This window comes from Bufo gargarizans, chromosome 7 (genome assembly GCF_014858855.1).
Source record: "Bufo gargarizans isolate SCDJY-AF-19 chromosome 7, ASM1485885v1, whole genome shotgun sequence".
Lineage (NCBI taxonomy): Eukaryota > Metazoa > Chordata > Amphibia > Anura > Bufonidae > Bufo > Bufo gargarizans.
The window spans coordinates 160,000,286-160,023,357 of record NC_058086.1 but is presented as its reverse complement, the minus strand read 5'-3'; the positions used below and the strand labels follow the sequence as shown (position 1 = coordinate 160,023,357).

The 23,072-nt window shown below is 45.1% G+C and overlaps 1 protein-coding gene across 6 annotated transcripts in view; it reads left to right on the top strand.

Moving 5' to 3' along the window:
• LOC122943540 (zinc finger protein 644-like) overlaps positions 1-23,072 on the top strand; it is a 59,440-nt gene that overhangs the window by 5,644 nt on the left and 30,724 nt on the right. For 2 of the 6 annotated variants that reach the window (XM_044301350.1, XM_044301351.1), the window contains exons 2-3: positions 13,731-13,779; positions 19,073-19,232. In XM_044301350.1, the coding sequence (XP_044157285.1) occupies positions 19,206-19,232 (27 nt within the window). In that variant the 5' untranslated portion in view covers positions 13,731-13,779; positions 19,073-19,205. Of the gene's footprint in view, positions 1-13,730; positions 13,780-13,880; positions 13,970-19,072; positions 19,233-23,072 lie in introns of all 6 variants that reach the window. The other 4 variants (XM_044301354.1, XM_044301355.1, XM_044301352.1 and 1 more) reach the window with 2 other exon arrangements.

The window sequence follows — 23,072 nt, the reverse complement described above, 5'->3', positions numbered from 1 at the left end:
GTCCGCTCGTGAGCCCCTTCAAACGGAGCTCACGAGCGGACAGCCGAACGCTAGTGTGAAACTAGCCTTAGATTGGCGTATGAAATGTCAGTCTTGAAAGTGATAGTTACATGTTCCCCGTAGTAATAAATAGTCCTTTGAAATGACCCCCAGTCTCGTCCAGTCATTGATAAAGTGGAGAATGCTGTTTATGGCCGCCTGAATTATGCCTCTGGAGCAGTAGAGGCTGGCTGTTGTAAAATGGCTTCTCTCAAATGGAGAGAATCCGTTAAGATTTGTATACAGTCTTTTGATGAAAATCTTTGCTTTTAAAAAAAATTGTTGAGCCCCTTGATTTTTTTTTTTTATTCCCCCCCCCCCCCTCCCAAAGCATAATATACAGGTTGTTATAAGATAAACTGAGTAGTACCTGCTTTACCAGTCCCCATCGCTTCGGAGTTCCTGATCTCGTCTGTGTATCCTGGTTTCCAGCATTGACGTGTGACTGCTGCAGGCAGTGACTTGTAGAAATGTTTTCAATGGAGGCCAGGATTCAGAAACCAGTGGGGGCACTGGGGAGCAGTGGAAGACTGGAGAGTATTAGGATCCATTTAAAGAGGACCTTTCATCGGTCCAGACATAAAATAAGTAGCACGTTATGTAAGGCATAAAGCAGGGATCTAATAGCGCTTACTTTTTTTCCTGGGGGCCGCTCCATTTGCCCGGACATTTGTCCATCCAGTTCGGCCTGTCATCCTGCAAGTTGATCCAGAAGTGGAACCTACAGAGAAAATATATAATAGAAAGATGTGTCTCTTCTGTGTTTTGGGCAGAGTCCTGGTTTTGGCTTACAAATACTGACTGTGTGAGGGAGGCCTTATTCTGTTTATTGCCTGATTGCAGCAATCATCACCTTTTGTATGGGGATGAGCGATCTATAACAGAATCATTCATCCCCATACAGATGGCAGCACAGGACGATGTGCTGCTCACAGACACTGACTGAAATTTACTAATGTAACTGTATGTAGATTTTGGTGTAAAGTGAGACAAAATGCGGTGCATCTAGGTTTAGAGATCTTATTTTCACCTATTTCCACCAATTTTTGCGAGGACAGACGGGAGCAGCGATGTGCTATGCAGCGCTCCTTCCTGTCCTTGCTCTGCTAAAGCATGGCGTAACACATCAGTGCAGGGTGTCCTGTGCCAATGTGCTGTGGGCAGGAGCAGCGATGTGTGTGCCTGTCAGTGCAGTGCTCACTACTGGAGATAATAGCATTGTCTTGTGCTTGCACCCTGTACTGCCGCGCGCACGGGCAGATTTACTAATCCTGGAGATGGTGGAAGCTTAGACCTGCTGTCTAGACCTGCACCAGATTTACCACAGGGGCTCAGGCTGGATGGTAAATCTGGTGCACTCTTTTGTCTAGCTCTATACCAACTATTTCTTGACTATGGGCAGGTTCTAGGGATGTCCCGATACCGGAGTACTTGTATTCGTGCAAATGTCACCGATACCTGATGGCCATGCAGCGGCAGGTCCCGTGTCCCAGATGATCAGCGGTGGGTATGCTGGCTGTGGGTCCCGCGTCTGTTTCCGCGGCAGCAGCGCTCCCAGCTGATCAGCGTGGGGACGGCAGCAGGTCCCAGCTGATTGGTGTGGGAGCGGGACTTCTGTGCGGCAGCTCCCAAGTCCTGTGCGGTTGCCTAGCACTGGGAGGAGGTTAAAGCCACTTCCTCCCAGTATGGGAAGGATTGCAGCAGGCCAGGCGGGTATGGTGGTGCATGAAATGGAGGAGAAATTCTGTTAATTTCTCTCCATTTCATGTTCAAACGGTGACTATAAAGAAAGGGGGGGGAGGAATGGGCATATAATGGTGATTCCCAACCAGTGTGGGAGTTGTTGTTTTGCAACAGCTGGAGGCACATTGGTTGGAAAACACTGTTATATGCCTATTAATTAACCCTTGTACAAAGGAAAAGTAAAGCAGTTGTCCATAGCAACCAAATTCCAGCTTTCATTTTTTTTATTGCTATCAGCAACTGCGCTGCTGTTTCTTTGTACAAGGTTTGATAAATCTCCCCTATAACTAAATTAAATTGTTTGGTCAGTGGTCACAAAATAAATGTTATTTCATTGTTATAATTGGTATCCCCGAGTACGTAAATAAAAGTATCGATACTTGGTCTAAAAAATAAATAAATAAATGGTCGGGACATCCCTAGTAGGTTCACACCTCCGTTTAACCGAACAGCCTGCCGGACTTCACTGGAACTGGCCTAGCTGGATACTGTGGTTCACCACTGGACCCTTTTGACTATAATGGGATCCAGTGGAGACCTGGCCACTTTCCCGCATAGGTGCCGTTTTTCGGGCAGTAAAAAAAGGTTTATGCAATGGGGACTGGCGGTGAACGGCAGTATCCGGCTAGACCTTCTCTGCTGGAACTGTAGGAACCTGAGGCGCCACTTTTTAGACTTTCTAGGTGCAGACACATTAGTAAATCTGGGTTGGGGTTCCTTTGGGTCCTAGATGTTGACTTAATTTCTGTAATGTATCATATTCTCACCTAAAAGCTCAATTTTATGTGAATCCATGTGTGTAACTCCTAAAATGAGGTGTAGTATGGCCTTATAGCTGTAATACTGCCACCGGGTGTGAGTCCTAAGTGAGTGTGTGAATAATGTGCTGAAAAGCACACTATTGAAGGTGCCTGCGTTATACCTAGGGGACACATTAGTGGTTTAACAAATGTAAAATAGATTTCAAGTCACAGGTGCTAATCTAGTGTTCATTATAAGAGATCTCGCATACTGTTCACAGGAATGCCCCCTCAATGATGTGCGAAGAGTGTGCCGGGGTCCTTGTTTAGGACAGTGCCAAAGACTCTTGTAATCACCATTAAAATGTTAATGAAAGTCCATGGGTTCCATTAGAAGCTGTTAAAGGGGTCATGTGGTAATTTACTTTGATGAGCTGTCCTAGGCCATGTGATGTCACTGTACATCCGTCAGATAGTCCAGTTGCAGCTCAGCCACGTGGAAGTCAATGGGGCTGAGCCGCAATATCAAGCACAGCCTCTATGACGTACAGCACTGTACACGGTAGGGTTGTTTCGATACCAATTTTTTTTTATCTGTTTAGATACCGTAAAAAAGTATTGCGATACTTGATACCACGCAAAAAAAGCCATTTTATGGAACGTCCGGCCCATGATCGAACAGTCCTATCCTATTTTTGGGGGGGGGGGGGACAAGTTGACTAAAAAAAAAATTATATTTTTTCTTTTATGGTGTACACCATATTTTTTTTAAAATATTTTGAACTTTTTGGATGTGGCGATATGTAATATGATTTTATTTATTGTTTATATATTTTATATGTAAAATTGTGAAATTTATACTATATTGGTGTATTTTATTTGAATTTTTTACAGTTTCTTTAATAACTATTTCCCCCCTTAGGGGCTAGAACCTGGGATCTTTTAATCCCTTGTCCTATTCACCCTGATAGAACTCTATTAAGGTGAATAGGACCATAGGACCTCACAAGCTCCCTGCTGCCCTGTGCATAGTACACACAGCAGCAGGGAGCTGACTATGGCAGCCAGGGCTTCAGTAGCGTCCTGGCTGCCATAGTAACCGATCGGAACCCCAGGATTACACTGCTGGGGCTCCGATCACAACTGCCACCAATGAGAGGAGGTGGGGGGACTCTGTGGCCACTGCCACCGACGATTTTAATACTGTTGGGTGGGGTGCCCTGCGCCACTAATGATAATTACCGTTTAATATACAAATACAGTCGGCGGCAGAAACACATTGCCGACACCCGGCATCTGACAGGGCGCTGCGATCAACGGCAGTTAACCCCTCAGGTGCGGCACAGGGGGAGGGAGAGACTGCTTCCTTCTCCTTGTGCTGCTGAGGGAACATGGCCGCGCTGCTCTCAGCGCGCTCATGTCCTCTGATACTGGGCTAGTATCGATAAAAGGCAAATCCCTGTATCGTATTGATACCGGGACAAAAGTTTCGACTGGGTATCGAAAGTTCGATACCTGAAACAGCCCTAGTGCCTGGAAAGCTGCCAGGAGCCAGCTGTGCTCATCAGAGCTCTGGTGAGTCCGGTGGCAACCTAAAAATAGCTGATCGGCAGGGGTGCCAGGACTCGGACCCCTGCTGATATGATGATGACCTATCCTGAGGAAAGGTCATCAATATCTTTGGACAACCCGTTTAACATATTCAAATTGAACCCACTGACTTTAAAGGGGTTGTGCAGTGCTACAATATTGATGACCTATCCACAGGTTAGGTCCTCAATAGTGTTGAGTAAAGCAAATCTCTGTACAGTATTAGACTATATGGGCTCCGATGAGCCGAAGTTAGTCGCAAAGTCGCGCGTGACTTTGTTGAATAACTAAGGGTATTTTTTTTTTTAAGTGAAAAACTTGAAACCAAACTCTGCTTTGGTTTCGACTTGTGCCTCAGAACCAAACAGAGTTCGGTTTCAAGTTTTAGAGTGTTTTTCCATTTAAAAATCAGTTACTGAAGTTATTCAATGACTTTGCGTGTGACTTCGCGAATAACTAACTTCGGCTCATCGGAGCCCATACATTCTAATACTGTACGGAGACGGATCTGATACAGTATTATTCCGAAGTTTTGGATGAAGCATCCAAAGCTCGCTTTGCTCAACACTAGTAATATCAAATAGTTGGGGGTCTGACACCCGGGACCCCTGCCAATCAGCTTGTGCAAGTGCTACTTCCTCTATAAGATTTCCTACATGTTATCTCTGCAAAGGTAATTTTAAAGAGGAAATTGCGCTTGCACAAGCGATGGGTTGCTGAGAGTTGGACCCTTTCTGATCTGATATTACTAACTTATCTTGAGGCTGTCATCAGTATTGTTGCACTGCACAACCCATTCTAGTGTGTATTGGTGACTACAAGAGGCCTGAGGATAGGTCATAAATACCTGTAGCCCAAACAACCCTTGTAGGGTGCTGCCACACATTCAGGTTTTTTCATACAGTTGTTAAAGCCAAAATCAGGTGTGGACCATAAAAGGAGAGAAAGTATTAAGGACAGATACATGTCTACTTTTTTATTTATAATACAGTCCTGGTTTTGGCTTCCAAAAACTACATAAAAAAGCCTTTACATGGGACAACAATCTGGGCAAGGAGCTTTCCTATGACTGCTCGTTCCCCATAATTGCCCTTTGTAAAGATCACCGGTCACCTGATGAACCTGCAACGGCTGATGTGGTCACATAAGGCTTCATTCACTCGACCGTATGTGTTTTGCAGTCCGACAAACACCGATCGGCAAAAAATATGGATGACGCCCTTTTGGCATCCGTTTTTGTGCGGATCTGTTGTAGCAATTCCTATCCTAGTCAGCAAAACGGACAAGAATAGGACATGTTCTATTTTTTTGGCGGGGCCACGGAACGGACATACGGACGTAGATGGCGCAGATTGTGCTGTCCGCGTTTTTTGCAGACCATAGAAATGAATGGGTCCGCACCCGTTCCGTGTTTTTTTTTTTTTTTTGTGTGTGGATAGGACACGGAAACAAAATACGTTCCTGTGAATGTAGCCTAAGGGCTCATGCACACGACTGTATGCCCTCCGAGACATACGTTCCGTGAGCGGGCCATATGTCCTGGAGTGGCATACATCGTGTGCACGGGAGCGCACAGTATCATAGGTTACTATGATAATGTGCGCATCGGGCTGCCCGCGTGGCTATTGTCCCACACTCATAATATTGCCATTCCGCTTTGAAGGCGAACACCAAAACGCAGCTTGCAGCTTCTTCTTGTCCGCCTGATGAAGCGGAGCCAAACGGATATGTCCTGGCACACAATGTAAGTCAATGGGTACGGATCCGTTCTATCTGGCACAATAGAAAACGGATCCGTCTCCCATTGACAGTCATGGCTATAGAAGACATAATAGAACCGGATCCGTTCATGATGGATGCATGCGGTTGTATTATTGTAACGGAAGCGTTTTTGCAGATTCATGACGGATCCGCAAAAAACGTGAGTGTGAAAGTAGCCTAACATGGTGATATATATGCGTGTGTATTATTTTTTTTCTTTTAATGGAAAATTATTTTATTTAAAGGTATAATATTGACGACATCCTTAGGTTATTCCGTTCATTCTGTCATAATAGAAGTCTATGGGCTGCAAAACAGATCTGTACCGTTTCTGTTAAGCAGGGCAGGACTTAAAGAAAGCCTGTTGGGAGTTCTCTTCTACCCCGAACACAGGGGAAACGTGAAAAGACGACAGACTTGGGTCTTGGTTTGTCATGCCTTCACACCACAATTCTGACTTGGAAAAAGTAGCAAAATTGTAATTTTGTACTTTTACGAATTTTTGGGCGCACTTGCACAGAAATGTTGTTACTGTTTTGCATTTTTACACCCCTCACTCCAGTTTTGAAATAGGTTAAAGGGAGTCTTTCACCTAATCTGAGCGTTTTAGACCGCTCAGATCAGGTTATAGACTCTTTAACCCTCATTACGATCATACCTTTCTATTATGTGTCCCTCGCCCAGATAATGAAAATAACACTTTTTAAACTTATGCAAATTACCTTCTGAAGGTGCCCAGGGGCGGCGTTACTGGGCGATGTGCCCAGAAAAACACACCTCCAGCCGGCGGACGTCACGAGCGGCACCAGAGGACGGCGGGCTTGGAACTGGCCCGCACCTGCGCACTGCTCTGCCCATTATGGGCAGATGAACAGTTTTTCATATTGCGCATGCGCCGGCCAACTACAGACGGCCGGCCGGCCGGCGCATGCGCAATATGAAAGGGTCCATTCACACGTCCTGTTTTTTTTCATCCTGAAAAACGGTCCGTTTTTTGCGGATCCGTTGTTCCTGAAAATGTTTCCGTATGTCATCCGTATGTCATCCGTTTTTGCGGATCCGCAAAAAACGGGAACATGTATACATTTCAATAATCAAATAAAGTTGTTTGGATTTCTTTGAAAAAAATTGAAGAAAAAAAATAATAAAAATTGTGTTTCCAGGAACGGAATCCGCAAAAAACGGATGACATCCGAATGTCATCCGTTTTTTGCGGATCCATTGACTTTGTATTGTACCAGGATCCGATTTTTCAGGACAAGAATAGGACATGTTTTATATTTAAACGGACATGCGGAACGGCACAACGGAAACGGACAGCACACGTTGTGCTGTCCGATTTTTTCCAGGACCCATTGAAAATGAATGGGTCCAGATCTGGTCCTGATCTGTTCCTGAAAAAACGGAACAGATCAGGAAAGAAAAAACGGACGTGTGAATGGACCCAAAGGATGTTTCTCTGCCCATAATGGGCAGAGCAGTGCGCAGGTGTGGGCCAGTTCCCAGCCCGCCGTCCTCTGGTGCCGCTCGTGAAGTCCGCCGGCTGGAGGTGTGTTTTTCTGGGCACATCGCCCAGTAACGCCGCCCCTGGGCACCTTCAGAAGGTAATTTGCATAAGTTTAAAAAGTGTTATTTTCATTATCTGGGCGAGGTACACATAAGAGAAAGGTATGATCGTAATGAGGGTTAAAGAGTATAACCTGATCTGAGCGGTCTAAAACGCTCAGATTAGGTGAAAGACTCTATTTAATGAGTTTACTCCAAATTTATCAATGAAACTTTTTTTTTTAAACGTCATAATCTCACTCCAGTAGGAGGTTGAGTAGGAAAACTGGAGCAGCCAGTCAGGCGTGCACTCAGTCGCTCTATTTATTTCTTGTATTTAGGTCTGGTAAAAAAAAAAAAAATGACACAATCCCGCTTCCATCAGTCAGTGGAGTCCATTGAACTGTATTCGGGTCAGTTATGTGCCCGATTCGGTACTTTTGTTGTTCTGTTCATCTAAAAGACAGAAGAACAGAAATAAATAGCGGTGGTGTTAAAGTGCCCCAAGAGGTTGGTATTTATGCAAGGGAACCATTACTAGTTTAACATCTCTCCCCTCTGTTCGGTCCACTTCAGCATACACTTCCACGTAAATGACCTCTCCCCTCCCGTCATCTTCTCCAGCATACAGTCCCATGTAAATGGCATCTCTTCTCTCCCGTCATCTTCTCCAATGTACAGTCCCACGTACATAACATTCCACCCTCTCTCCTGCACCTCCAACGTACAGTCCCATGTAAATAGTCTCACTCCCCGCTCTCCAGCATAGGGCTAATGAGTCCCTGGAAGGCGTCTGGAGTGAATGCACTGCAAGTAAATTATAGGCATGTGATGAAGTACAGTCCAATATAGTGTATCTTCCCTGATCACTTGGCCATAACAGCTTGCTGTGCATTCACTGCACGCCGGCAATGGCCCGCTGCGCTGTCAAACTGGATGTCTGAGCGGGGCTGCAGTTATCCACCACTCTGGGAATCCACTTAAACTCCACTGCCGCCATGTTCATTGCTCCTCCCTACTCTCCCCTTCCTTCAGCAACAGCCTGGGAGCTCACCCCTCCTTCTTTCAAGTACAGCAATTATTCCTGCCAGCTGCCCCCATCTGCACGGCATGACACCGCTTCGGCAGCCCTCCCAACCAATAACAAAGCTCCTTGCTGTACGGTGCTTTATTGGTTATTTCAGGCCTAGCAGCATTGCTGCGCTGCCTGTGCGTTCACAGGGCGCCCTGCGCTTATGAATGGCAGGGAAAAGTCTAATGCGTATTGGTACGCATGAGACTTTATTTAGGCACTAAAATGGCCTGAACAGGTGTCTATGGTGCTTGTACAGGCGTTACTGCGATCTCTGCTTCTGGTTTTACACTTTCAGAGCGCATGGCAATAGTTTCGGTCAGCATCTTTTTTTTTTTTTTTTTTTGCGGATCCATTAATTTCAATGTGGCCACAAAATATGCAGACAGCACACCATGGGCTGTCTGTTCTGTGCCCCGCAAAAAATAAACATGTCCTATTCTTGTCTGCTTCGTGGAGCTACCAAAAAAACCCTAAAAACAAATAATTATTACATCATTATGGTTTCTTAAAGGGGTTATCCAATAGCACAAATACCCCCACAAGGCCCGGGCCCCTCCTGTAGACGGAATAACCTATATAAAGACACCTGCCGGCAGTCTTCTCTTCTGGGTGTAGTGTGATGTAATTGGCGCAGGCGCACTGAGGAAGGAGCTGGCAAATGCGCGTCCTTCACTCAGTACGCCTGCGCCGATCGAAGGAACGTTACGGCGCAGGAACTCGGCAGCAGGCGGGGCCAGCGGGAGGAGGAGAGCGCTCGCTGGCCCTGTCTATCAAGAGGAGATAGGGCGTGTCTAGAAGCAGCAGAGGCGGCGGCTACCAGCAAGTACACGCCCAACTTGCTGGTAGTGAAGACATTTGCATATGATAAAAGTATGATTTTTACAAGAAATAAGCCACAGACAAAGGTAGGACATGTATGATTGCAAATAGCTAATGTCGGCTAATGAAAATTGCACAATGTGGGGTGACAGAAGACCTTTAAGAATTAATATTAATTACTATAGATCTGAAATTTACCAGAGCCCACTTTTTAGTTAGTCGACTATATTGTGCTGTAAGGCTGAGTTCAGAAGATAAGTCTCAACTTTTGTCTCTGCTTCAGAAATCTTCCTCTGAGCGGAAACCTAATGGACGCCATTATAGTCTATAGCAGGCATGCTTAACCTGTGGCCCTCCAGCTATTGCAAAACTACAACTCCCAGCATGCCTGAACAGCCTACAGCTATCAACTTACAGCAGGGCATTGTGGGAGTTGTAGTTTTACAACAGCTGGAGGGCCGCAGGTTGAGCATGCCTGGTCTATAGGGTCCTTTAGGCTCGGGTGCCGAATCTGTCATTTCCGTGCTCCTATAATGGAGCAGGAGAACGGAAAGGCTGAACGCTGATGTCAACTTAGCCTAAGGCTACATGCACACGACCGTGCCCTTTTTTTTGCAGTCCGCAAACCACGGGCGGCCCATTGTAGACATGCCTATTCTTGTCCGCAAAACGGACAAGAATATTGCAGGCTATATATATATATTTTTTTTTTTTGCGGGGCCTCGGAACGGAGCAATGGATGCGGACAGCACACTGAGTGCTGTCCGCGTCTTTTTAGGCCCCGTTGAAGTGAATTGGGCTGCACCTGAGCTGCAAAAACTGCGGCTCAGATGTGGACCCGAAAAACGGCTATGTGCATGAAGCCTAGAATGTTGGAAAGAGAGGGGGAAAAACAATTACAAACAGGAAGGTTCATTTGTTATTATAAAATTTAGCTACATTACTGTAATTCAAGTTTGCCGTATGTTTTCCCTTGCTGGAAGAAAACGCAGCATAAATGGGTTTTTATGTCGGACTGTAGCTCCGTACCCGTTGACTATAATGGGAACGGGGGCGAAGCTCCGGCGCAGTGCGGTGAGAGGCCGCCGGACTAAAAAGTCGGACATGCAGTGCTTTTAGTCCGGTGGCCTCTCGCCGTGCTGCTCTGGAGCTCCGCCCCTGTCCCTATTATAGTCAATGGGGACGTCATGGCGAAATAGTGGCAGGACGGATCAGACAGGGTGAACAGCCTGTCGGATCCGTCCTGCCGCTAGTGTTCAATTACCCTTACACTGTATGAACAAAAGTTTTGGGGCACACCTCTCAATTATTGAGTTCAGGTGTCTCATTGCCACAGGTGTATAAAATCCAGCACTTAGCCAGGCAGTCTGCCTGTACAAACATTTTGTAAAGGATTGGGTACGACTGCACTGGTCACACGACGTCACATCCAGAGTAGCAGTGATCCTGAAGAAATGAATGTGATCTCTGCATGAGTGAAGATAAAATCCAGCCAGTGTCGCATACCCTTAGGAGCTCACTGAATTTCAGCACGGTCCTGTAATAGGATGGAACTGTTGCATCAAGGCATGTTGTGTCATTTCTTGCTTCCTAGATATTTCACCATCCACTGTGAGTGGTTTTATTGTAAAGTAGAAGCTTTCAGGAACCACAGCATCTCGTCCACAAGTGGAGACCACGTAAAGTCACTTGGGGCCATTTTCTAAGTCCTGCTTTTTTTATGCCAGTCTTCGCTTTGCTCTCTGCACTGCCATATAATGAGGCTAATTTATCATTAGACTCATCTACGGAAGCTGTGCACTTCGCCTGAAAAACCACTCCCACTCTACGGAAGCCGTGCGCCCGGAGAGAAAAAACACTCCGCGCCCCAAGTGGAGCAGTGTTTGCCAACATTTATGTAAACAGATGTAGCATACTTTACAAATGACCCCCACTGAGTCCTTAGGCACACAGTCAATGGGGGTCATTTATTTTGTTTGTCTGAGGTGTTTTTTTTATTTTTATTGTGCGATTAGTCAGGCGTAGTGGATTTGTCAGTCACTATTTAACGCAGCAAGCAATGAATTAGGTGAGGTGTATTTTTATTCGTCATAGCGCAGATTGTGTGCAATTGGACTACTAGTTGGTCAACTCAAGAATTAGGTGCAAATGATCATCAAAAAGTCACATATTAAATAAAAAGTCACAGCCATTTACACGGTTTATGTTTGTGAAACGGCACACATCTACCGGAAGATGCGACAATTTAATTAAAATTGTAACACAGCCCCAATTATCGTAAATGAACAGAACTGCGCCACCCCTGGAGCAAGGGCTTGTATGGGGCAGGATGTGGTGGCACCTGGCCGCTATGGCTAGGTTTGGCGATTACACAGAGACCATTTGTTTAACCCCCGCAGATGCCACATTCAATAGCGATCATATAGCCCTGGAGAACTCCATGCATCATACACTGCAATACAAAGATAAAAAAAGAAAAGGTTCTAAAATAAATTATATGTAACACAAATTACACAAACTAAAAAAAATTAAATTAAATCCTGCCGGGAAAAAAAAAGCTCTTGGAATGTGGACATTAAAAAAAATTGTTGCATACTTCAGGGGTTAAAACATTGATGATATGGAAGACATTGGTTTTGGTAGATAAATTGCGTTTGTTGGCACTTCCACCTCCTTCTTCTTCTTTCTTGGACACGTCTGATCCTTCTAGAATGTCCTAATGCATGTCCTTGAAATATTTATTCCAAGACGGCACATATGTCTGTTTGCTTTAACCCCTTGTACATCAGGCCTCTGGAGTGCCGCTGATGTGCACCAAGGTGTATTTCACACTCTGTAGACACAAGTGAATAGAATCCAGATCTATATATTCATTCCAGAGCCGTCCTTGCTGCTCTCTATACTTGGTCCTCACCACTCATCCTATACCTAATAAGGCTGGTCTCTTCTGCTTCATATCAACAGCTTTAGGATCCCTGGAGTTCTTAAACTGTGCGGCCGCAGTACATGCAGCATGTGTGATGAAAAATAATGGATGACCCGGTCTGCGCTTTCTTGGGCTTTTATTTTACTCAGGGGGCTTTGTCACTTTGATTTATCCCTAATAAAGGAAGTACTACTACTGCAGATAGGGAGTCCAGACCTCTTATTTTATTCTCCTGCTCTACCCCAGACCCCACTGTGCACCCTGAACACTGCAGAGCGATGGGTGTGAGCTCCGCTGTCCAGACAATGAAATCCACTCGAGCTTTGAGGGTTCACAATGGGAAAGGGGGATATGAGTAAAATGTAGTGATGTGAATTTCCTGTCTTTAAAAGGGTTATCCAATATCATAAACTTCAGCCGCTTCTGCTTCTCCCTGTGCGCCGATGAAAACATCCAGTGTCTTGGGGGTTTAGCAGCCAATAGCAGATAGGAATGTTTAGCAGCCAATAGCAGATAGGAATGTTTAGCAGCCAATAGCAGATAGGAATGTTTCATCAGTGCGTGGGGACCAGGAGGGGAGCAGGGTAAGTGTATTCCCTGTGAGGGGCCCGGAACGGGGGGGGCAGTTTATGGTATTGGATAACCTCTTTAATACTGCAGTTAAAGGGGTTGTCCGACCCCCACTGCCGTTGTAACTATGATCTCAAATCTACTCTTCCTAAAGAAAGATGGCTTCCTATTCCCTGGTGCTCAACGTGTCCATGGATATCTAAGAGCAAGTTGAAATGGTTTCAATTTGGCCTATGTTGGATAGATTTGCATTGGCAATCTTTTTTTTTTTTTATTTTATTTCTCACTGTATAAAAAGTGAAGATCACCATAAAAGGACTTTATAGGACACTTGAGTTACAGCCACACGTTCAGATTTTGGGATCCAAAACCAGGAGTGGATTCGAAAAAGAGAAGGCATATCTGTCTTGTATACTTCCACTTATGATCCACACCTGGTTTTGGATTCCAAAACTGTGTGCAGAAACCTGACCGTGTGGCCGTACACCTAGTGCACATAACCATGTGAGTACAGTACAATAGACCCAAGGTCAGATAGGAACACACTGCTTTATAAATCACTATGATGCAATGAGTTTGGGTCAGAGGAGCCGCCGGCGGTCTGGGAGAAGCTGCCGGCGCACGGGCTGTGCCTCCTGCACTGAACAGGAGGCATCTGGGAGTAAAGGGCCCCATTTACACTGGCCAGTTATCTTCAGGATGCCCTCATTTCTGAGTGATCATGAGAACTGGCTAGTGAGAATGCAGGTACAGGTAAATTATCAATCTTTTATGGTTTGATTTAATCGATCATGCATTTGGGGGAGGGGGATTTTTCTTTGGGAGATGGTGCGCAGTCACATAAGCAACACTTGATGGAGATGATTTATTTGTCATTTATTACGCTGTACACAACCTAATGTTTCTGTCTGTTTGTTCGCAGGTTCTGACAGAAGTGATCTGAATTTGGTTGACTTCAAAAGTAAACCATTGTAAGTGAAGTTTATTCGTAATTTACTTGCATGACACTTGTTTTGCACTGGCTACTCGTGATGGTAAATTTCTGTTTGCTTCTAATTCTCGTGTAACATAGACTTTGTAACAAAGGAGAGCCTTCAGAGTCCTGGAATCAGAGGGGGAAGAGAAGCGGTTCACACGTTTCTATGTATTCAGAATGAACATGTACGGTATATACTTTGGTCGTCTGCTCGTGTGGATGTAAAAATATAAACGTGATTAATCGCTACTCTTATTTACATCAGCATATAGTAAAATGTTGAGTTTTATCTAGTCTTTTTAAATAGCTAGGATATGCCATTGATTGTTTGGGATGATCATGGCGGGACTGCTGATTTTGCAGATATTCTTCTTCAGTTTATGTAAGGGAAGTGTAGGTTGCCATTGAATCTACAACCCATGGTACGAGCCTTGACCCTGCTCGCTTTACACCTTCAAAAACTCTTAGGCAGTATCTCTCAACCTTCCTGAACTACAGTAAACTGCCTTTTTCCTGAAATAAACTTTATCCGCTGATTCACACAACCGTGTGAGAACAGTACAGTAGACTCTTGATCTGATAGGAACAATCATAAAACTTTTATCATGCAGTCAGGTCAGGGGAGCTGCGGTCAGACCGGGAAACAGTCTACATATTGGCGGCATTTCCCGGACTGACCGCGGCTCCCCTGACCCGAACTGACTGCACGATAGTGTTTTAATATGCAGTCTGTTCCTACCAGTTTGTGAGTGTATTGTACTGTACTAACATGATGATAGTTCGGCCAGAGGAGTTGCCGTCCGTCCCAAACTGAGCACGGTGGAATCAGCCCTCAGAGGCACATGTATCCATCCTACCGAAAACCTGGCAAAGGTCCCACAGTAGCTCCTATTGACCCTCGCTACGCAGGGGATCTGCAACTGAACTCTGATCAAGTTAAGAGCTTATTCATACGACCATATGTATTTTGCGGTCCGCAAAACCGGATCCGCAAAAAATACAGATGACGTCCATTTGCATTCTGTTTTTTGCGGAACGGCTGTCCCCTAATAGAACAGTACTATCATTATCCGTAATGCGGACAATAGGACATGTTCTAACCACTTGTTGAACGGACATACGAAAACTGAATTATAATTTTTTTTGCGGACCTATTGAAATGAATGGTTCTGCATACGGTCCTCAAAAAAAACAAACGGAATGGACACGGAAAGAAAATACGTTTGTGTGCATGAGCCTTATTGGGGACGGCTGTAGTTCCCTGCATGACCGGCAGCACCAGTGTGCTGGGAAAAACTGTGAACTGGGATGAATAGGCACTGCAACCCCTTCATTCTCGTTTTTGGTAGGCTCCCAGAGCAGACGGCTCCATCTACTACGTAGTAGTCTGAGATCATCACTGCAGCTCTGCTGAAGTCAGTGGGGGGCAGCACGCTGCATTGGCCATTACAAAGTGGATAGACCTGTCTGCTTCTGATGCTGAAGCTATTGCCGAAAATCTTTTTGGTAGGGGTGCAGGGTGTTGGACATAGGGTAGGCCATAACTTAATAAAAGGTGGACAACACCTTTTCAAACGGGTTATCCAAGAACATTTTATAATCTTGGACAAAGCCGTAAAATGACTTAAATTATTTTATTGACATAGGTATCCCTTATTAATAGGCCTAGACTTGCAGACCTGCTCTCTGTTCTTCCAGTTAAGAAACCTGGGGATTCTTGAGCTCTGATCCGTGGTACCAGACAACTAGCAAACGCTTGTTCATCGGGTAATTGGAATCTTTCAGCAGGTTTAAAAATAATTGTTTGCTGTTGTGAGATTGTGCCGTCTAATCACAGTCTGCTGCCGGCAGACATGATGATTCAGTATGGGGACGAGCGATGGCATTAGCGATTGCCCCCTCCCCATGCTTTGGAGGAGATAACTACATGTGAATGCGGAGGTCTCCTTTGCTGACGAGCAAGCGATTTCCTGGCAAGTGGCGCTTCCTTTCGCATAATCGTCCGGATGATCTGCTTGTCTAATTCCAAGACCACTTGAATCCATGTCATGACCAGGTTGCCTGTGACTCCATCAGTAATTTGACCGCTTTTTTTTTTTTTCTTAGCGACTTGATCCCAAGCCTCACCCCCCCCCCTCCTTCCCTGTTCCTTCCAGTAGACCCTTTCTTATGTGTATGCATTTATATGGTATAGCATGTATAAAGCTTATCACATTTCCTAGATCAGCACTATGAAAATTAAGGCAATTCTTAGAGGGGGTATTCCCATTACAGAAAATGTGGGCATATTGCTAGGATACGCTCCCATTGTCTGATAGGAGCGGGTCTCACCTCTGGGATCCGCACCTACATCGAGAACGGAGCTGGAAGAGTTGTGGCTGGGAAACCCAGGGTCCGGCCAACATCAAGGGCTGCTCCCATACAAGTGAATTGTTATGGGGCCGACAAATAGCCAAGCCAGTGCTATAGAAATGAATGTAGGCGGCTGCGTACGTGCCATGCGCCCTCCACTACTTTCACCTGCTCCGTTCTCTGTGTAGGTGCGGGTCCCAGAGGTGGGACCTGCACCTATTGGACAATGGGGGCATATCCTAGCGATATGTACCCATTGTCTGTGATGGCAAAACCACTTTAAAGGGAACCTGTTACCTCAGGCAGCATAGTGTAGTTGTTGGTCCGCTGATTTCAGTGGGGCGGTCACTTCTGGACCAGCAGTGGTACTTTTAGCATACTGACAGGTTGAACCCCGCAATTTGCACCAGGGAAGATGGGTCTGATAAAGCTCGCTGACCCCACTCCCCACCCCCAAAATGGAGTAGCAGATTTCTTTCCTATGCACAGCAAGAGGGGAAACCTGTAACTTATCTTCAGAAGGCAGGGTGGGGACAGAGGGCCCCATCGGACTCCTCTCCCTGTGGCGTGCTCTGCTGGGTTCAGAATGTCGGTTCTCTAAAAGTAGTGACTGCCAGGCCAGAAGTGACCGCCTGCTGAAATCTTTGGCTCCGTCAGTGAAGGTCGCATAGTAGAGGTGACAGGTTCCCTTTAAGACAGTTTTACACAAGCTGATTGATGAGGCATTTATCGGGAACAAGAATGGCTTCTGGTTAAGCAGAGGTGAGAGCTGCATTAACATGTAGCGATCTCATCTGTATAGGGACAAGCAATCTCTGCTCGCTTTTGCCCATAGAGAATTATTTGTTTGCTGGCAGCAGATTTCTGATGCAGTTGAAAGATTTTTGGTGGCCTTTAGCCAGTAGATCTGCATGTGGTTTAGTCCTTTTTGCAATTTAGTTGGTCTAATTAGCAATTTTACAGAGTGGAACCAGCTCTAGCGGTCTCCTGGATAGATGTTAGAGCAGTCACTAAAGATCAAAATGAGTCTGGGGGGACGCATTTAGTCCGGGAGCCCAGGCCACAGTAAAGGCCAATTTAACAGGCGATTGGCGAGAGGGAAGTGTTCCTTCCCGATAATCGCTTGCTTGCTAGCGGAGGAGACCGCTGCTTTTACATGCAGCAATCTCCTCCTCGGTATAGGGCGGAGCGATCATTAATGCCATTGATCTTCCCTACACTGAATCATTGTTTGCTGGCAGCAGATCATGATTACACACCACAAGCTGCTGCCTGCAGACAATGTTTTTTTTTTAACCTGTCAATGAACAAGCGTTTTGGCGGCAGTATTAGACTGCTAGATGATCACCAACGAGCATTACTATGTAAAAGACTGGGCTAGCGAAACTCTAAATGCCATGTCCCATCACCTTGGAACAGAGTAGCCATCGCAGGTCCTTGGTGGTACCTGGTGCCTCAGCTTACTCACACCCACCAAAATTTTCTTCAGATTTTTATTGACTAAAAGTTTGTTCCGTTACAACAATTTATCCTCTTTGCGCGAGATGCGGGATAGGGGTCTGATCGTTGGGTCTCCTGCCAATAATGGGAAAGGGGCCCTGTGCTTCCCAGTTTGAACAGAGTGGTGGTCAACCATGCCCGCTTCTGCAATTTTCAGTTCTATGCGGCTGCAGGAAATAGCAGAGCACCAGCTCTGACAGTCCCATAGTGTTGAATGGAGCAGCAGACACTCATGTGTCATGTCTGCCGCTCCATTCAAATGAGGAGCACAGACCCACATTCTTGTGAAAGTTGGTGGCCTGGCCCCCGTGGTCAGACACCACCACAGGATAGGGGATAACCTGTCATAATGGGACAACCCTTTTAAAAGCAAGAATTATATTTAAAACTAGACTTCTGTTCTACTTTTATTGTCCACTTGGTGGCACTATAGACCATTAATATGAAAAGCTTTGTGTTACTGAGATTGATTGTCATATTCCATTGTAAAGCTGTCAGAATGTAGGTTTTGTCTTTGATTATTAAGGCTCTGTTCACATCCGCTTTGTCCACCATGCTATGCCCAGTTCATCAGATGACCGTGCCGGTGCCCGCTGAATTCTACTAAACTGGTCCCATTGTTTAGCTGCAGTGGAGCCTCCAACACCAATCTCCAAATGCATTACTTAATCTGTACACACTTCACTATAGTGATCTATTCTTCATTCATCGCTAAGGCTAAATTGTAAACTTTCCTGTTACCAGTGCATTGTGGGAGATGGCAGAAGATAACCTGCAATTTTTAAGGACCGTCTGCAGGGACTTGAAAACCAACTGTCTGTGAATGTAGAGAAAAACGTGGAATAACTATATTGGTACAACAGACAATTCAGCAAAGTATCCTCCATTACACAATTGTGTATCAGAGCCAGTCACTGGCCGTCTTGCATGTCCTTTATATTGCTGGGGCTCTGACCAACCATCAGAACTATAGTGTACATATTAAAGTATTACATATAAAAAGTTCACATACAAAGTAAATTACCAGAGAAGTGTGACGAGTCCGGTGGTATCCATGCGCGGTGCACTGGCCTCCGCTTCATCTACATTTGCGCTGACTCTGGTAACTGACATACCGCACATATGGCGTGTGAACCTTTTATACGTGTTACATGTCTCGTACTGTAAAGCACAGCAGTATAACATGCCAGTGGCTTAGGGTGCGGAAATCCAAGAACTGGTTCCCTTAAAACAGTTACTTTTTATGTTAAACATTCATTTTACTCCTAAATAAAAGTTACACAGCTGCTCCTTAGCATTCTTATGACAATATGCTACTTTCTCATAATGTGGTGTTTATAACAAAGGTTATTTTTTTCTACACATGTTTAGGAAAAGCTTTTGGCGTTTTAAGGGTGCCTTCACACACAGCAGATTTAAATTTTTATTTTTTGCAGAAATTTCGGAGAAACACTTTTGATTCATCTGAATAGGGGCAAGCACCTTCAAGACCCATTCAGATGAAGGGAACCGATTTTCAGTCACAGAAAATCTCTCCAACAATGTCTGCCATGTGTGAAGGCAAACTAAATGGCATGTGTCAGATCTCAGCTGCAGGTGAGTTGTGCCCCCCTAGTAAGATTGAGGCTGGAGGGCTGAAGAGTCCGTCTGAGACATGCATAAGGAGCTTTCCTTGATTTATACCTCTGATGGAAACTGCCGACATATGCCAACGTATAAGCATACAGTGGCATTAGTCAGCCTTTGAATCCCGTTTTATGAAGTGAAGCCAAAAGGACATCATCTTGGTATAAGCTTAAAGAGGACCTTTTATCTGTTTTACTTATAGGAGCTAAATACCTGTACTTCGCGGCACAGCCAGGGAGAAGGAGACACCCATTGAGAAACCCTGGTGTCTCCTCCTCTCTGTATCGATGCACAGTATTTAGATACTGAGCGCTAGAACTTCAGGAGTGCGCAGCGGGGCCTAGGGGCCATGTTTAAAAAATAAATAAATTACCCCGCAAGTACAGGTATTTAGCTCCTATAAGTAAAACAGATGAAAGCTCCTCTTTAATTTTGTAACACACATAGGGGCACATTCATTAAGACCGACATTTTAGATGCCTGTCTTAATAAAGTCCTAAGCTGGCAGTGGATCCGTCGGAGTTATGAAGAGGCGCAGGCTCCTCCGCCAGTTTTAAATGTAAGTGTCTGAGTGCTGCACAACTAACTGTAGTCTGCGCTTAAAATCCTCCTAATATTGGCGTATTTCTGTATAATAAATTACCCCCATAGTGTACAACGCAGTTTCACTGAGGGTTTTCTACTGTGGAGCATGCTCCATGCCAAGGCATCAGGAGGTATGGACAGTACAGTCCTATGGAAATTGGAGTGTCATTTTTTAGCTCAATGCAACAAAGGTCGTGTAAAGGTCCATTCTCATGACCGTATTTTCCATCCACATCCGATCTGCATTTTTTGTGGATCAGATGCAAACCTATTTATTTCAATGAGGGTAGCAAAAGATGTGAACAGCACACAATGTGCTGTCATCATCCGCACATCCGTTCCGAGGCCCCCGCAAAAAGGATAGAAGATGTCCTAATCTTTTCTGTAATGCGGATCTAACAAAGAGCTGAATGTGCAGGACCGCAAAATGTGGGACAAGGGTGGACGGTATCTGTGTTTTGCGGATAAGGTTGTGTAAATAGCCACTAAAACTGTAATATGGTCACATTGAAAGTGCAAGTATGAATGGGAATCTTTAGGGTTTAGTGGGTCGTACGTGGCTTATTTTATTTTCAAACAAATGTGTGAGTTGGTAATTATTGAAGTGTATTCTTAACGGATGTCTCTGCGCTGGTAAATGTAACTTTAAAATTGAGTAGTAATAAGCAAAAACTTGTTAGCAGCTTTAATGAGTGTTGAATCACAGCTAGAGGAAAAATGTATTCATTTGTTAAGATGTGATAAAAAAAAAAATGCTTACTAATGATTCTGGGTAAATGTTAGTTTTTCTCAACTTCTAGGCCGCCTGCTCACGTTGCTGAATATGCAAGGTTTTTCCACACAGGTTCCTGTGTGGAAAAACCGTAGCGTAGTACAGTACTAGCAACGTGTATGAGATTACATAAATCTCACCTACACTTCGCAGTTTTTTTTCTGTGCGGAAATTGACCTGTCGTGCAAAATTTCTAAATCCTCAGCATGTGAATTATGTTTGCGATTTTTAAGCTGCAGATTTAACTCTTTTTCAATAAAAAAAAAGGGTAAGATCTGCGGAAAAACCGCATCTGATCAAGACAGAAAAAAGTCCCATAAATTGTGAATTTTGGTGCGGATAGGGTACAAAATTGCTCATAAATCCCCAATAGAACCTTACGGTTGGCCCCCTCTAATAAATTTTCTGCTTCTAGTGTTTCCGAATTATCAGGTACCAGATTAAAGGTGGCTTCCCAGGGTTTTGACTGGACAGTAAAAACATTTAAAAAAATTCTCAGAATACATTAAAGGAATATTATTTGCAGCAGTGCAGGAGTAGTACTGCAGGTGAAGTCTGAATTGGTAGTTAACATTTTCCATAGTGTCCCTGTTTCCCCCTCTGCACTGACAAAGTTCAGCTGAAATACAATGTCTGGACTGCTGAGCTCACGCTCGGGAGGTTCTCCATTATATTTGCGCAGCTCAGCAGTCCGGACAATGTACTTCAGCAGAGCTTTGCCAATGAGAATGTGAGGGCAGTATGAGGGTCAAACATGTCAATCCGGACTCCTCAATAGTGGTCCTCAGTCCAGCTGACAGATTCCCTTAGGCTACTTTCACACGTGTTTTGAGCGAATCCTTCATGAATCTGAAAAAAAACTGATCAGTTTCAATAATACAACCACATGCATCAGTCATGAACGCATCTGGTTTTATTATCTGTAACATAGCCAAGACGGTTCCTCATGAACTCCATTGAAAGTCAATGGGAGACTGATACGTTTTCTATTGTGTCAGAGAAAACGGATCTGTCCTCATTAACTTACATTGTGTGCCAGGACGGATCCGTTTGGCTCAGTTTCGTCAAGCGGACTGCAAAACGCTGCTTCCTTGGCCTGCTCTGCAAGTCCCTTGCTTCATCCACAGGACCGGCCGATATCCCGCGCGTGTGCAGTGCACCGCTGGTCCGGGCATGCGCTGGCCTCCAGTCCTCCTGTTTGCTTCTGGTCCGCCCCCTTGTCACTGGTTTTACGGCGTTTGCTGGCGCATGTACGCGCGAGCGGGATATCGGCCGGTCCTGTAGATGAAGCAAGGGACTTGCAGGGCGGGCCAAGGAAGAGGCTGGGGAGTAGTTATGTTTCAAGAAGGCAGAGCAGCAGCCTGGGCTCCTAAACACCGAACACCCCCCCGGCACTTGCGAGCCCTCATTTGCATATGGATTAAACATCGTTTTTCCTGCTGGTTAAAGTCAGAAAAAAATTACAAAGGTACCATTTGAATCATGGATAGGTATGCTAGAGAGCCATGTAAGTGGTGTATAATGTCATATTTTGGTGACGGACTCCCTTTAACTTATGACTAGGTGCACGACTTCTCATAAACTGGGGACATCCTCCAGCAGTCCGTGCATCAAAACCGAAGTCTTTCTGGCTTCATTTGCAAAAGCCAACTGGCGTAAATTAATATAAATTTGTCCCAGCTCCTTGTCACACCCCCTCTATGGAAAGTGGGGAGGGTGGCGTAAAAACTGGGAGATGCTAATATTTTTTAAGTCGCAATCTTTTCAATTTCTAGAGATATTGACCTGGTCAGAGACTATCTATCTATCTATCTATCTATCTAATATGGCCTTCTGAACCTTAAAATTTTTACTGGCCAGCCACACCCTTCAATTGAATATTCAGCTTTCAACATAACTTTATAAATCCTGGGCGTAGACGTTGCTATACCTTTTATGACAGTTTTTCTATAGTTAAAGGGGTTGTCTCATCAATGGGGGCATATCACTATCCTACCAATGTCTTATGGGTGTGGGTATCGCCACTGGGATGCACCTGCATAGGGAACGGAGCCACAAAAAGTGGTGGCTGCAGGACTCCGGTCCGGCCACCACCAAGCGCTCTCCCCATAGAAGTGAATGGGAGCGCACAGTGCATGACTGGCCACCACTCCCATTCACTTCTATGGGCTCAACGGAAATAGCCGAGCCAGTGCTCGGCTATTGTCGATGGCCCCCTAGAAAATAAATGGAGGGTGGCTGTGCATGTGCAGTGTGCCCTCCTACACTTTCGGCGCTGCGTTCTCAATATCTCGTAGCGATATGCCCCCGTTGTCTAAGATGAGACAACCCCTTTAAGTACTGATGGACCTGTTCTTCAGTTCGGCCATCAGTATCCGGATAGGTGGAGGTCCAACTCCTGGCACCAGTGGCGTACCTCCAATAGAAGCAGACCACACAGCTGCTATGGGGCC